At 42.1% G+C, this 13,653-nt stretch overlaps 1 protein-coding gene across 2 annotated transcripts in view; it reads left to right on the top strand.

Annotated features, from left to right (window-relative positions):
* CHRDL2 (chordin like 2) overlaps window positions 1-13,653 on the top strand; it is a 78,378-nt gene that overhangs the window by 3,553 nt on the left and 61,172 nt on the right. For both annotated transcript variants that reach the window (XM_074304067.1, XM_074304068.1), the window contains exon 2: window positions 12,818-12,930. In XM_074304067.1, the coding sequence (XP_074160168.1) occupies window positions 12,818-12,930 (113 nt within the window). The remainder of the gene's footprint in view (window positions 1-12,817; window positions 12,931-13,653) is intronic.

Below are 13,653 nucleotides of genomic sequence, written 5' to 3'. Positions count from 1 at the left end.
ACAAGGTCCCTGTTCTCAAGGAGGGAAAGGCAGTCTGTTAGTACAGAGGAGAAGCTCCTTAGAAGTCAAGGAATTGTTTTTATTCCTTGCCATTGACTATAGAGTCTTAAGACCCTTAATACAGGTTCTTACCAAATGATAATGGAAAGAATCCTTGATTTGGAACCTGGCTCTGAAACCAACTTTCATGGGTTAGTCCTTTCCCTCAGTTTGCTTATCTGTAAAATGAGGGTTGTGAGCATGATGTTCTCCAAGGGCCCTTCTAATTCTCATGGAAAACCACCTGCTGACACTTCCGGTTCGTTGTAATCTTCAAATGTCACTGGCGATGGGTGGTCAAGAATGTTGCCCTGTGGCTGTGATGCTCCCAGTAAGTTGGTGTAGGTTAAGTTTTTCTTGAGTTAGAATGGTAGGGAGGAGGAATGCCACCTGTCTCTGTCATTTCACAGACAAACTCTTACCCCAGGCCCGGATCAAGCACTGATTCTGGACCCTGCCTCCTCCCCCTCCACCCCAATGCCCCTTCCTTCCAAGACAGACCGATCACCAAGTCATACCAGGGGGCCTGCCAGCTTGCACACTTGTCACATTAGGCAGAAGGAGATTGTGCATGCTGTTTCCCTTACTTAAATATGGGCTCATTGAGGGCAGGGACCTTCCATTTGCCTTTCTGTGTATCTTCAGAACTTGACAAAACTTGGTATATATTAAGTACTTAATGCTTGATTAACTGAATAGGTTGGTGCAGGCCTTGGGTGTTGCTAAATAGGCAGCTTAAAACTGATGAGGGAGCTGGGAGTCATGTTTCATTTTTATTAGCATTCTCTTTCCCTTAAGCATAAGGAAGGAATCTCTTCCCTCTGAAGGGAAGCGTGGCTGGAACAGAGGTCTCACTTGTCTTGTTTAGGAATGGGTCCTTCCGTGTGAAATGTGTGAGCTAGGAGAAAGCTCACTGATTCTTGGGTGGTTGCTTTGGTGGCTGTTCCTTGAAGGAAGAGGACATGTTTAGCCTGGAGAATGAAACATTTAGGAGATTTTCCTAGGAAGGCTTTAAGCAGTCATTAGGAAACCCCATGTCAAACAGGTCGCAGATATCTTCCCAGTTGAGGTCCTTTTCAACTCTGAGATTCTATCTGTGATTATCAAGGAGAGGATGGACATTATGGCCTCTCAGACTCTGTCAAGAAAGGACACTCTTAAGTGATATTAAGGATCTAGCTCAAAGTCCCATTCATTTCCCCACTTTAGTAAGAACATTGTGCCCTTGCTCCCTTCTTTGATATTTTTCTCCCCACCCCCACCTTCACAGAGAACCCAGTGGTTCTTGTCCAGAGATCCTGTGCCCCTTCTGGATACTGTAGTGTGAATGTCAGTCACTGGTTTCTCTCTCTAGGGAGCTCAGATATTTACATCCTAGTTACTATTGTGAAATAAAAGCTTTTGCTTTTTTGGCTAAAAGTGAGGTGCTTGGGGAAGTGTATTTGCAAACTAGATTGCTGTGGGACACCAACTTACACTCTATGTAGCTTTAGTGGCAAGACCTAAATTTTAGTTCTAGTTCTACTACTTCCTAGATACAAGACTTAAGATGCCACTTCCCTTCTCTGTACCTCAGATCTCTCCTTTTTTAAATCAAGTGATCCCATCCTTCTTTAAAAAAAAAATCAATATTTTTCTTGTGATATTATTAGATTTCGAGTCATAGAATAGAAACAAGGGAATTCCCAAAGGGCAGTGGAGAGGTCCATGATGGGTGAGCAAGGGATTAAGCAGTATTTTTTTTTGGGGGGGGAATGATAGTGTAGAAGAATGGATGGTCTGTCCATATGTCCCAGCATAACAACAATGAGGAAGATCCCAGCATTTTGACTGCATCTTATGGTAAACTTATAGGAGGCAATGGTTAAGAGGATGCATGGCTGTGATTTGTCTTGTTGGAGGGATTATTCACAGATGAGATCACAGATCCAGAGAAATATTATATTGATTGGGGACAGAGTGCAGGGAGACCAGACTGCTTGAGAAAAATGGGAGGGAGATCCCAGCATTTTGAGTATATGGTAAACTTATAGGAGTCAATGGTTAAGAGTTACACAGGGTATATGGCTGTGATTTGTCTTGTTGGAGGAATCCCTCACATCGATGAGATCACAGATCCATAGAATAGTGGATTGGGTTGGAGGCAGGGTGCAAGGAGATGCAGGGAGACCAGACTGCCAAGTAGTAGGCTGAATCTCAAAGAGGGACAGAACAGACGGAGACTGCAGTACAAACTGGACAGCCCAAACCTGAGGATGAGTAGCAAGAGAGCAGGAGAAGTCTGGGTGTGAAGGAGAAGGCAGAGAACCCACTTTCTCCCCTTGGCCCTCTCCTCAGGCCCCCTGAGGGTAACACTAGTGGCTGACCCACCTTGTCTCCCAGGTATATTAGGGAAGCAGTTGGGGGGGGTGTAGTGCTGACTGGATCTTAGAAATCATCCCACTCTAAGCCTGACTTCCCCAGATGTCCTTCCCAGGCCCAGCATCGGTCTCTCTTTTCTCTGGCCGGTAGAGGTCTCTGTTACACACTTTCCAAAATGTGCAGAGCAGGCGCCAGCTGTTCCAGCTGTTGCACCTGTTCCCAGCTGCCTAGGCTCTCAAATTCCCCCAGCCAGCCGCACTGGCGCCCGCCTGGGCTAGCTGGAGAAGGACTGCCGCTTTGAGGGGGGCAGCTTAGAAAAAGACAAGGGGGAGGGGGCTGCATGAGACCAGAGATCATCTCAACCATCCCTAAATCACCAGGAGAGACTCTGTCCAAATCAGCCTCCACCACTGAAAAACTGCCCCATGTCCAAAACTTCTCACAAAAAGGGCTTCCAAGGGCTTTCCTTCTTTCCTGGGTGTTAGTAAGGGAATGCTCCCCTCAGATTCACCTGAATCTTTAAAGTGATTTCGAGTCCTCCCATCCTCAGGAGAATGAGAGCAGAGACTTCCAGCCAAGAGGCCCCCATAAACCTAAGCTCAGCTCTGTGTTTGTGAGAAATTAGGCATTTAGTTTCCTTCTTTCTCTGAGTCTCAGTTTACCTAGTAAAATAAGACAGTTGGCCAAATGGTCTCTGAGGTTTCTTTCCAGCCCTGATATTCAGTGTTCACAGGTCTCCCAGTGGAACTCCATTAGAAATCATTCATGTTGGGCTGCTTTTGCAACTTTGTTAAGGAAAAATGGGAGAAAGAAGGGAGAGAAAAAGAGGAACCATAAGGAGAGGGGAGTTCATCCTGAGGGAGAGGGACAGACTACTACCAGGGGAATTCTTGCTTAGATGTAAGTGAAACTAGGTTACCTTTAGTTATAAGGTTCTATAATGTAGGGTGGGGAAAGGGAAAAAGGAGTGAAGAAAGGGGGGAAATGAATAAAGGAAAAGAGGAGAGGGAAATGGGGAGAGAAGTAAGGAAAGAGGAGAAAGGAGTAGGAGAGGGACATTGAAATGAGGGCTGGGAAGGGGAGAGAAAGAAGGAATTAGGAGAAAGAATTGAGGGCAGAAGAAGGGGAGGGAGGGCAAGGGAAAGTAATAGGGACAGAAAAAGAAAGGAATATAGAAAATGAAAGAATAGGGAGAGATGGAAGGAGAAAGGAGGGAGAGATAGAGAAAGAAGGGGAAAGCAGTGGGGAAATTATAGGTGAGAAAGAGGAGTAGGAATGGGGAGAAAAGATGAGAGGGAGCAGAAAGTGAGCAGAGATACAGAGAAAGGGAAGGAGGAAATTCAGGAGATGTTAAGAAAAGGGAAGAGCAAGAAAGGATACTGGGTAACAATGGAAGACAAATGGAAGAAGTAGCATAGAGAGAAATAGCAAGGGAAGAGAATAGGATTATGGTAGTTCGAAGGGACCCCAGGAAACAGAAGAGACACTAATGTAATCTGAGTCTGCTTAGGATCCTGTCTAAATGAGAATGAGTTTCCTTCATATATTAATTTTTTTTACCCCTGTTTCTACCCTTAGCCTGATTTTCCTTTACTGGAACCAGTTTCCCATGCTTATTATAGACTATGGGCAGTCAGGAAAAGGAAGAGAGCAAGCTTTTGCTTTCAGGAAGCTTCTTCAAGGCAGGAGAATATAGTCCATGAAGTTGTCTAATTACCCAGAAAAACTCAAGCGCATCAGAGAAGGGAAAGGCAGTTGTCTGGGTTTTCAGAGTGAGCTCCCGGAGTAGGTGAGCTAAGGCTGAAGCTTGAAGGAATGGATATGAGAACATGGGCATGTTATAAAGAATGCTAGCTTTTGAGCCAGAAGATCAAGCTTCTAATTAATTCTATTAGATGAGACAAGTCATTTCACCTTTCCAGGATTCAGTGTTTTCACCTGTACAATTAATGTTATCCATCACATTAGATGGCTTCTAAGGCACCTCTCGGTTTTAAATTCTTTGATCTAGTTGTGAAGGACTGGGGGACCAAGTCAGAGAGGTGGAACTCTCAGTGGGGACAATAGAACTATGTGGAGGGTTCCAACTTTGGTCAACATGGGCTGGAAAAGTGAAGCATTTGGGTGGGATCATGATAAATAAGTAACTTACTAGATGTAAAATGGGGATAGTATTTTCACTACCCACCTCACAGGGCTTTTTTTTTTGAGGAAAGTATTTCATATGCCTGTAAGTGCTATAGAAATGGGAGATGTTATCACGATTATATTGATTTACCCCAAATTCTCCATGGCTTGGGAGAGGAGGAGGAGGAGGAGCATGGAGATAAGGTGGGGATAGAGGAAGTAGAAAGAGGTTAAAAAAGAGGAGAGGAAGCCAGAGACGGAAGAGAAGAAAGTGGAGAAGACAGAGGAAGAAGAGAAGAAGGAAGAAGGTGAGATGACCAAATAGAAGATGAAGGAAGAAGAAAATGAAAAGGGGAGATGAGGAGCAAAAAGAAGGAAGAAGAGTAGAGAGGCAGAAAAGAAAGAGAAGGGAATAAGAGATGAATGAGACTTGTGTGTTCTGGAAAGAGGAAGGAAATAGTTTCCAGGTAAGGTTTGGGGATGGAAGAGAGGTTCTGAACATCTTTTATGTTTTGTTGTTCTGTCATTTCAGTCATGTCTGACTGAACCCATTTGGGTGTTTCTTGGCAAAGATACTGGAGTTACTATCATTTGTTTCTCCAGATGGGCCTGGAGGAATTGAGGAAACTGAGGCAAACAGGATGAAGTGACTTGCCCAGGGTCACACAGCTAGTAAGTGTGTGACTGGATTTGAACTCACAAAGATGAATCTCTTTGCTTTTACTCTGTCCCTTGCACCAACTTTTCTCACTCTGCCATAGTGTATTTTATAGATGAATATGAATATGAATATATCTTTGTCCTCAGGACACATAACTGAACCTCTTCCTACAATCTATTCTATAAATTCTAAGCAAACTGGACTGTTCTCAGGCTTGCAAGTTCCTACTTCTATTTCTTTACTGGTTGTGCTTCCTATGCCTGAACCTGCCTCATCCTCACCCTCTGACTGTTTAATTATTATTCTGCCTTTAAAACCTTATTTAGATGCTATCTCTTCCAGAAAATGTTTCCTGATCCTCCACTGGTGATCACAATCCCCACCCCCAGCTCCTAAGAATTCAGTTCGTAATTCTCTAATGTACTTATAAATGTGTTATTATTGTGTTTTATAGATATATGTTCTGTGATAAACCCATAAGAGAATTACAGTGTGTTAATCCCAATGCTAGGGGAACTCTGAAGACATCCTGCTGGCTCAGTTAACTTCCCTCTCCCCCCTCAGCCCTGGTACCAACGTGGGTCACTGGCCCCTTTGAGAAGAGAGGTAGCTCTGGGTAAATCCCCCCATACTTTCCTGCTTAGATAGCTTGGGGAGAAGAAAAGAGGGAGACAAAGATTGTGGCAGTGGAGAGGCCTCCCAGGGTGAGACTAGTCCCCCATCCCTACTCCCTTCCTCTCTTTCTACTGATTTCTTCCCTCCTCCCCACCTTGGGGGTGGGGGTAGCCTGGCTTGGGCACTGACTGAGACACTCCCTCTGTCTTCACTTTTATGAAGGAGGAATTAGGTGAGGGAGGGTCCGGTCAAGAGGGCCATGCCAGTTGGCACCAGGGGCAGAGGCCTTGGGCTGAGTAGGGGCTGTCCCAGAAAAAGGTGGGACTGTGTTCCTTCAGGCCCAAGCTTAGTCCTCTGCTGTGTTGCAACAGCTCCCTCCTCAACCCCCCGCCCAAAGGGGGGAAGGCACAGAGAAATAAAGACATTATTCACTCCTTAGAGAGTTGGTCTGGCTTTAAACATGTGAACCTCAGGCCCAGCAGGCGGCCCCTTCCCTGCCAGCAGCCGGGCAGAGATAAACACAGCAAATTTGATACAGCCTCACTGGAAACAGGATCCACTGCCTCTGCCTGGGCCTCCTCTCATGGACCAAAGGGGTGAACCTGCAAGTCCCCTCAGTTGCCCAGAAGAAAACAGACTCAAGGATAGGCAAATTATACCATCTCCAGGTCTCCAAAGGACCCTCCTGGGGCAAACATGGGCTGGTTAGTGGAAAGAACACTCTACTTAGAATTAGCAGGAATTTGAGTCTCAGCTTCTAAGTGCGTGTGAACTTGGGCAAGTCACACCATTTTCCTATTCAATTAAATTTTATTTTTTTTTCATTTATTTATTGAGAGACCACTAAGTACAAGATGCAAGGAATATGAAGATTTTAAAAATGTCATCTCCCCACCCAAGTCTTTGCCTTCAGAACTTTATATTCTGTTGAAGAGGAGACAGATGATGTAGACAGAGATAAGTATAATACAAGGTACAGAATATTGGAGGCAAAGGACAGACTCAGACAGAATGGTTTAGAAAAATTTAAGAAAGAAAAGACAGATACTTTCCTAGTTACTTACTTGTAAAGTGCTTAGTACAGTACCTGGCATATAGTAGGAACTTAATATTTGTTTGTTACCGTTGCCCCAAGCCCAAAGGAGAGATCAATTTAGAAATGAAGCGCAGACATTATTGTTTAATCTAAACCACTAATTTTAGAGAAGAGAAAAAGGACTTCAAAGGAGCTAAAGGATTTGCCCAATGAGACATAGTTCATAAGGGGCAGAGTCAAGATGAGAACTCAGGCCCTCTTTCTGCAAATCCACTATTCTCTCCCATGAGTGTCACTTGGGAGGAGGGCTGGGGAGGAGGAGAGGAGCTCCTAGGATCCTGCTAGCTTGAGCCTTCTGTGGTTTGAACATGGATTTGGGAATCGGGAAACAGTGCGAGACCTGGCTCTACCACAATTTTACTATGTCATATGGCCTTGGACAGGTCATTTTCCCTCACTAGCCCTCATTTTTCCCAACTGTGAAGTAAGGAGATTAGATTAGATGGCCTCTAAAATCTCTTCCCTTACTGACATTGGATGATTTTGTTTGTATGTCTCACCCTCACCGCCATCCCAGGGTAGAACTGGGACTCATGAAAAGGGATGTAAAAAGAGCCAGTTTAAGTTTAGTGTAAGGGAGTTTTCCACTGATATCTATGCAATGTGAAGAGGTCTGGAGGAATGTCCCCCCACCCCACTAATGTCCTTGGAGGATTTATGGAAGAATCCAGATTAGGCTAATACAGGATGAAAGCACATGAATGAGCTGTAATTAGCATCATTTGAAGGAACTGATAAAAGAAGGGGAGCACACACAGATCCCTTAAAGTGTCCAAAATAAGGAAGGACTTCCTAGCTATGAGAGACAGAGACAGAGAGAAGAGATGGAGATAGAGACAAAGAGAGACAGACAGAGAAACAGAGAGAGAGACAGGAAAACAGAAAGAGCCATCTCACAAAAAATATAGACTCCTAAAGAGGGAGTGAGATCCCCAATACTTGAAGTGTTCAAATGAAGGCCATTTCACCCTCTTCTCCAGAATATTATAGGCATGATGTCTATAGAAGAGAGAGCTGAGTTCTTCCTCTTAATCAGGTGGTATTTGTCTATATCTAAGTTGGAGGTGAAGTGGAAAGCTTATTGGATTAGATAGTAAATCTATGCTCCATCATTTGTTTTTAAATGTTTAGTAATTGGCACTCCCCCTCCCCCCAAAAAAGTACACACGATGCACTTTTAATTTTAACCTACATTACTCACATTTTCTCCATCACTTTTTTTAAGTCTAGACAATTAAGAAATCAATAAATCAAGCCCGGATTTGCAGTAAGGTGTAAGTATGCTGAAAATTTGACACTCAGCTCTAGAGAGCCTACTGGAGCTGGCTCCAATGGCCTGTATCCATCGCACATGTGAAGGAGACTATTCTCATTTAGAACAGAGAATCAGGAGAAACTCATAGAATCTCCAAGCTCCGGAGATCAACCATTCTAGCTTGATGGGAAACAGGAATCATCTCTCCAATTCTCCAACCAGCTACCAGAGCTCTCTGCTCCCAAGGCAGTTCAGCCCAAGTAGTAGTTACTTTCCTTAGTGAGATGTTCTGCCTTATTTCTAGCTGAAATCTGCCTCTCTGCCCTTGGCAGTCAGTTCTTTTCATTCTGCCAGGTGAAGCCAGATAGAATAGATTAAATACCCTTTCCACAAGACACTCTGGGAACACTTGGCCTTGGCCGTGTCCCTTCTGAGGCTGATACTTTAAGCCAGTCCTCTCCAGAACCTTGCATACTAAGGCATGATCTGTAGTCCCATTACCATTCCGGTCTCTCCCCTGTAAGCAATAATATTAATAATAATAGCTAATATTTATATAATTCTTGCTACATGCCTGGCACTGTGCTAAGCCCTTTACAATGATTTAATTTATTTGATCTTCATAATAGCCTTAAGAGGTAGATGCTATTATTATCCCTATTTTACAGATGAGGAAACTGAGGCAAACAGAGGTTAAGTGGTTTGCTCAGGGTCATGCAAATAGTAAATTCTGAACCTGGATTTGAATTCAGGACTTCCTGACTCTAGGCCTAGTGCTCTAGAGCTCTAGAGCTTGCTGCTCCTGTTTAATATCTTGTCTAACAGTGAGTTTTTCAAAATGTACCCCATCGTTGTACACAGTACTCCAATGAGTTCTTGCAAGGACAGAAGACAATAGGACTGTCCTCTTCCTTAGTCTTCAGCACTGCCTTTTTTGTGTGCCTGGCACATATTAGGCACTTAAAGAGGTTTATTGACAAATTGATTGACTATATGACGCTAAGATCAAGTTAGCATTTAAGTTGCCATGAACCTCAGGGATTCACTAGACCTTTCTGACCACCAGATCATTTTCACATGAACTAATGTCTAATCATACCTCCCGTAGGCTGCTTATTCATTATATTGATCCAGGAACCCTAACAAGAAAGTTTTCTATAAGTCCTGTGGGGAGTCATGGAGTAGAGAATGTTATAGCTTAGCAAATTCTTAAAACATTAGAAGTGGGAAGAAGTCGAGATCAAAGAATATTTTTAACTCCTGCTCCTCATCCCTGAGTCCCACAAAGACCTCAGAGCATCATGTAACAAAGCTGGAAGGGACCATAGAATAGAAAATAGAATGCCAGGGCTGGAAAGAATATAAGAACATAATAATTCTTTAAAAAATATTTGTTGATTGATTAATCAACCTTGAAATACACTATGTCAGAGCTGGACCTTAGAATTAATTCAGTAGAGGCAGCTAGGTAGAGCAGTGGATAGAGCACCAGCCCTGAATTCAGGAGGACCCGAGTTCAAATATGATTTCAGACACTTGACACTTCCTAGCTGTGTGACCCTGGGCAAGTCACTTAACCCCAGCCTCGGGGAGGGGGGGGGGGGTTAATTCAGTAAACATTTATTAAGAATTACTATTTACAAGGCACCAGGTTTGATTCTTATGGTAAAAGAACAAGCACACAATTAACTATAAAAAGAAGGAAAACAATGAATTTTAAAAGGAGATACTCAAAGTATCTTCATTTTTGCTTCTTCGAATGCCTGGCTTCCATCAAGGTTCAGCTCAGGGATCTCATCCTTCCTGAGCTTTTTCTGATCTCCTTATAGTAACTCCTTAAGTTCCCCAAGATACTTAATCTTTCAGTATTCTAGACAAATCTCTAAGACTCTTCAATTATAAAGATGTCAAACTAACTTGGCAGAATCAATCTCCTTCCCCTGACATTCCCTGTATCAATGAAATTACAGGTCCGTTTCCTTTACTTTTTTCCAAAGCTAGCACAACACCTGGCATAAAGCTGTATTTTAATTAATTATTATTTATTAATCAATTTATATGATATGTGTTATATATTTTATATAATATACATAGTCCTTAAAATAGATACTACTAATTATCATTTCTCAGTTATTAATTAATTATTCATAGAAACAGGGGAAAGAGTTAGAAGGCTATTATAGTCAAAGCTTCTACTAACCCAAATGAGAATTCTATCTATTAACATGCCATATAAATCCTCATCCAACATGAGCAGATACGTGAGCCTCCGTGGTGATAGTTACAAAAAGAGTAATAGATCTGGAACCAGAGGACCTGAATTTGAATCCTAGCTCTGCTGCTTACTGTGTCACATTTGGGAAACTACTTAAACCCTCTGGACCTCAACTTCCTTATCTGTAAAATGAAGGGATTTAACTAAATTAGTTCTAAGGTCCCTTCCAGCTCTGTGATTCCAAGAACTTGCTTACATCCACCAAATACCTAAATACCTTCAATCTACATTAAAAGCAGACAGAATTTCCAATAAGAGCAAGAAGACAGATCATCTTCCATGTGGTGCTCTATATTTGAAGGATCAAGCAAATAGCAGGAACAGATAGAAAGGACTGTGGAAGTCCCAAGGATGAGAGAGCCCTGATCTCAGACCTGGAGATTTAGACTGGAGTCAGGACTCAGCCACAACTTCATCTGCAAGACCTTGAACAAGTCATCTCCTTTCCCTCTCCACCCCCCCAACCTGAATCCATATCAACAATAAACTGAAGGGCTTGGGTCGGATCATTTCACATCATGTAGGAGCAGCTTTCTTCTGCGTGGTCCCAGAGAACAGAAGTTGGAGCCAAAGCTAGGAACTTTGGAGAGGCAGTTTTAGGCTTAGTTTAAGGGAAATAGTTTCTAGCAGTCAGAGTTATCTGCCATTGGAATAGATAGACTATCCCAAGGAATAGAGACAGACCATCTCCTGGAGGTCTTCAGTTGGACACCAAAGAATTTCATTATCAGGAGAACAGTCTGATTTAGAGAAAGGACTCCAAAGAAGAGAGCATAGAATATTAGCCCTAAAAGAGACTTTAATGAGGATCTATTCCAACCCTCTCCTATTGCCAATGAGAAAAGCCAGTCTCAAAACCCACTGTGTCCTTGCCTAATTCAGAACTCTTTCTCCTTTGAAATTATTTTGTATTTACTTTTTTAATGTTCTTTTATGGGTACATATTGTCTCTCCTGATAAAGGGAAGATCCTGTTTCATTTTCATCTTTGTAACCCTGGAATAGTGCCAAGCACATAATAGGAGATGGAAAGGGAAAAGAATCAAGCATTTATTAAGCTCCTACTATGTGCCAAGCCTGTGCTAAGCACTTTAAAAATATAATTTTATTTGATTCTCATAACAACTCTATGAGATAAGTGCCATTATTGTCCCCAGTTTACAATTGTGGAAACCGAAACATTTAGTAAGTATTTGTTGGTTGATTAATTATATGACATTTAAAGAAGGAATTTTTATTGAAGTATTTTTATTCAAGTATCAGTATTAGCTGATCTCTGAGGTCCCTTCCAACTTTGGGATTCTAGGATTTTATTATTTCTAAAGGTCCTTCCAGTGAGATTCAGGATGGCAGAGTGGATAAAGAGCTGACTTTGGAGCCAGCAAGGTTTTCCTTTGAGTCCTGCCTCTGGTGCCTATTGGCTATGTGGTCCTGGAGAGGTTACTTAACGATTCAGTACTCCAAACAAGCTTACAGCTTGCAGAAAAGGCGCTTTACTTGCATTGATAAAGGGTATTTCCTCAGCTGGGAATTCCTTATACCAAAGAAAGCAAGGATCTAGTCTTGTCCCTAAGGGCTCGTCCAGGAGCTCCTGAGTTTTTCAATAAAGATAAACTAAACTAATCGAGGAAGCTGCCTCCCCCTCCCCGGAAGAAGTGAATCTCAAGTTGGATATCTCAGGGATGGAGAGATGAAGCAACAAGCATTTATTAAATTCTTACTGTATGCTAGGCTCTAGATGTAACTTTATTTGTATGTTATTTGTATGAAAAGTGTTTTGTAATTTTGTTCCTATAGTTCCTGGGTTTTCCTTGGCAGATAGACACCCAAATATTTTATTTTGTCTACAGTTATTTTAAATGGAATTTCTTTTTCCATGTCTTGTTGGTAGGCATTGTCAGTAATATATAGAAACGCTGATAATTTGCTTGAGTTTATTTTATATCCTGCAATTTTGCTAAAGTTGTTAATTGTTTCAATTAGGTTTTTGGATGATTTTCTAAGATTCTCTAACTATGTCATCATATCCTCTGCAAAGAGTGATAGTTTTATCTCCTTGTTGCCTATTCTAATTCCTTTAATTTCTTTTTCTTATGACTAAAGCTAACACTTCTAAAACAGTATTGAATAATAGTGGTTAGGTTCTAGGTATACAAAGTTAAAAATAAAATAATCCCTACCCTCAAAGAGTTTACATTCCATTAGGGAGACATATCTATAAAAATATATGCAAACATATATGATATACAAATAGAGTCCTTTTTTTTTTTAGAGGGGAAGTGGGATAGCTGAGTTTTAATTGAGTTTTGAAATAAATGAAGAATTCCAATAGACAAGATGAAGATACCATCCTGAGGACTACTAATATGTGACTGGTTGGTCTTTCCAGGCCCTGACATGTTCTGCCTTTTCCATGGGAAGCGATATGCCCTGGGGGAGAGCTGGCATCCCTACTTGGAGCCACAGGGGCTGATGTACTGTCTACGTTGTACCTGTTCTGAGGTAGGTTGGTCCATCTTCCTCCACTGGACCTGGAAACATGGCCATGGACACCTACTTAAAAAATCCCCCCAAAACAGGGACTTTTAGAGGCCCTGAGACCCTGAAAGGTCCCCCTCTATGCTCAACCTCACAGTGGAGGCTCCTGTTCTTCCTGATAGAAGTTTGCAAAGTGATTTCTTCCAATAGACCATAGGAGGTTGCTAGCTGTTTAATTTACAAAATGCTCAATTTATATGAGTGGCAATGTGCTATAGTAAAAGAGCTCTACCATTCTCTACCACATAGCATTAAGGTAACCATGCAAGTCACTTCCCTCCATTCTGGAACTGTTTCCTCCTTTGGACAAGGGGGTTATAGCCCTAAATTAGGACAGCTAGATGGTACAGTGGAGCACGAAGCCTGGAGTCAGGAAGATCTGAGTTCAAATTTCACCTCAGACACTTACTAGCTGTATATAATCTTGGGTAAGTCACTTAACCCTGTTTGTCTCAGTTTCCTCACCCGTAAAATGAGCTGATGAAGGGAATGGCAAGCCTAATGTCTTTGCCAAGAAAACGCCAAATGGGCTTACGAAGAGTCAGACTGAACAACAGTAAACAGCATATAAGTATTGGAGTTAACTCTAGAATCTGGGATTTTTAATTTAATTTGCATTTCATTTCAAGCCAAATGTTCTTTTCACTTGACTTGAAATTAAAAATCCCACATTCTAGACTACATCAG

This window comes from Sminthopsis crassicaudata, chromosome 3 (genome assembly GCF_048593235.1).
Source record: "Sminthopsis crassicaudata isolate SCR6 chromosome 3, ASM4859323v1, whole genome shotgun sequence".
In the NCBI taxonomy this organism is placed as follows: Eukaryota; Metazoa; Chordata; class Mammalia; order Dasyuromorphia; family Dasyuridae; genus Sminthopsis; species Sminthopsis crassicaudata.
Note: the sequence above shows the minus strand (reverse complement) of the source record. Positions and strands in the feature narration are given on the sequence as shown.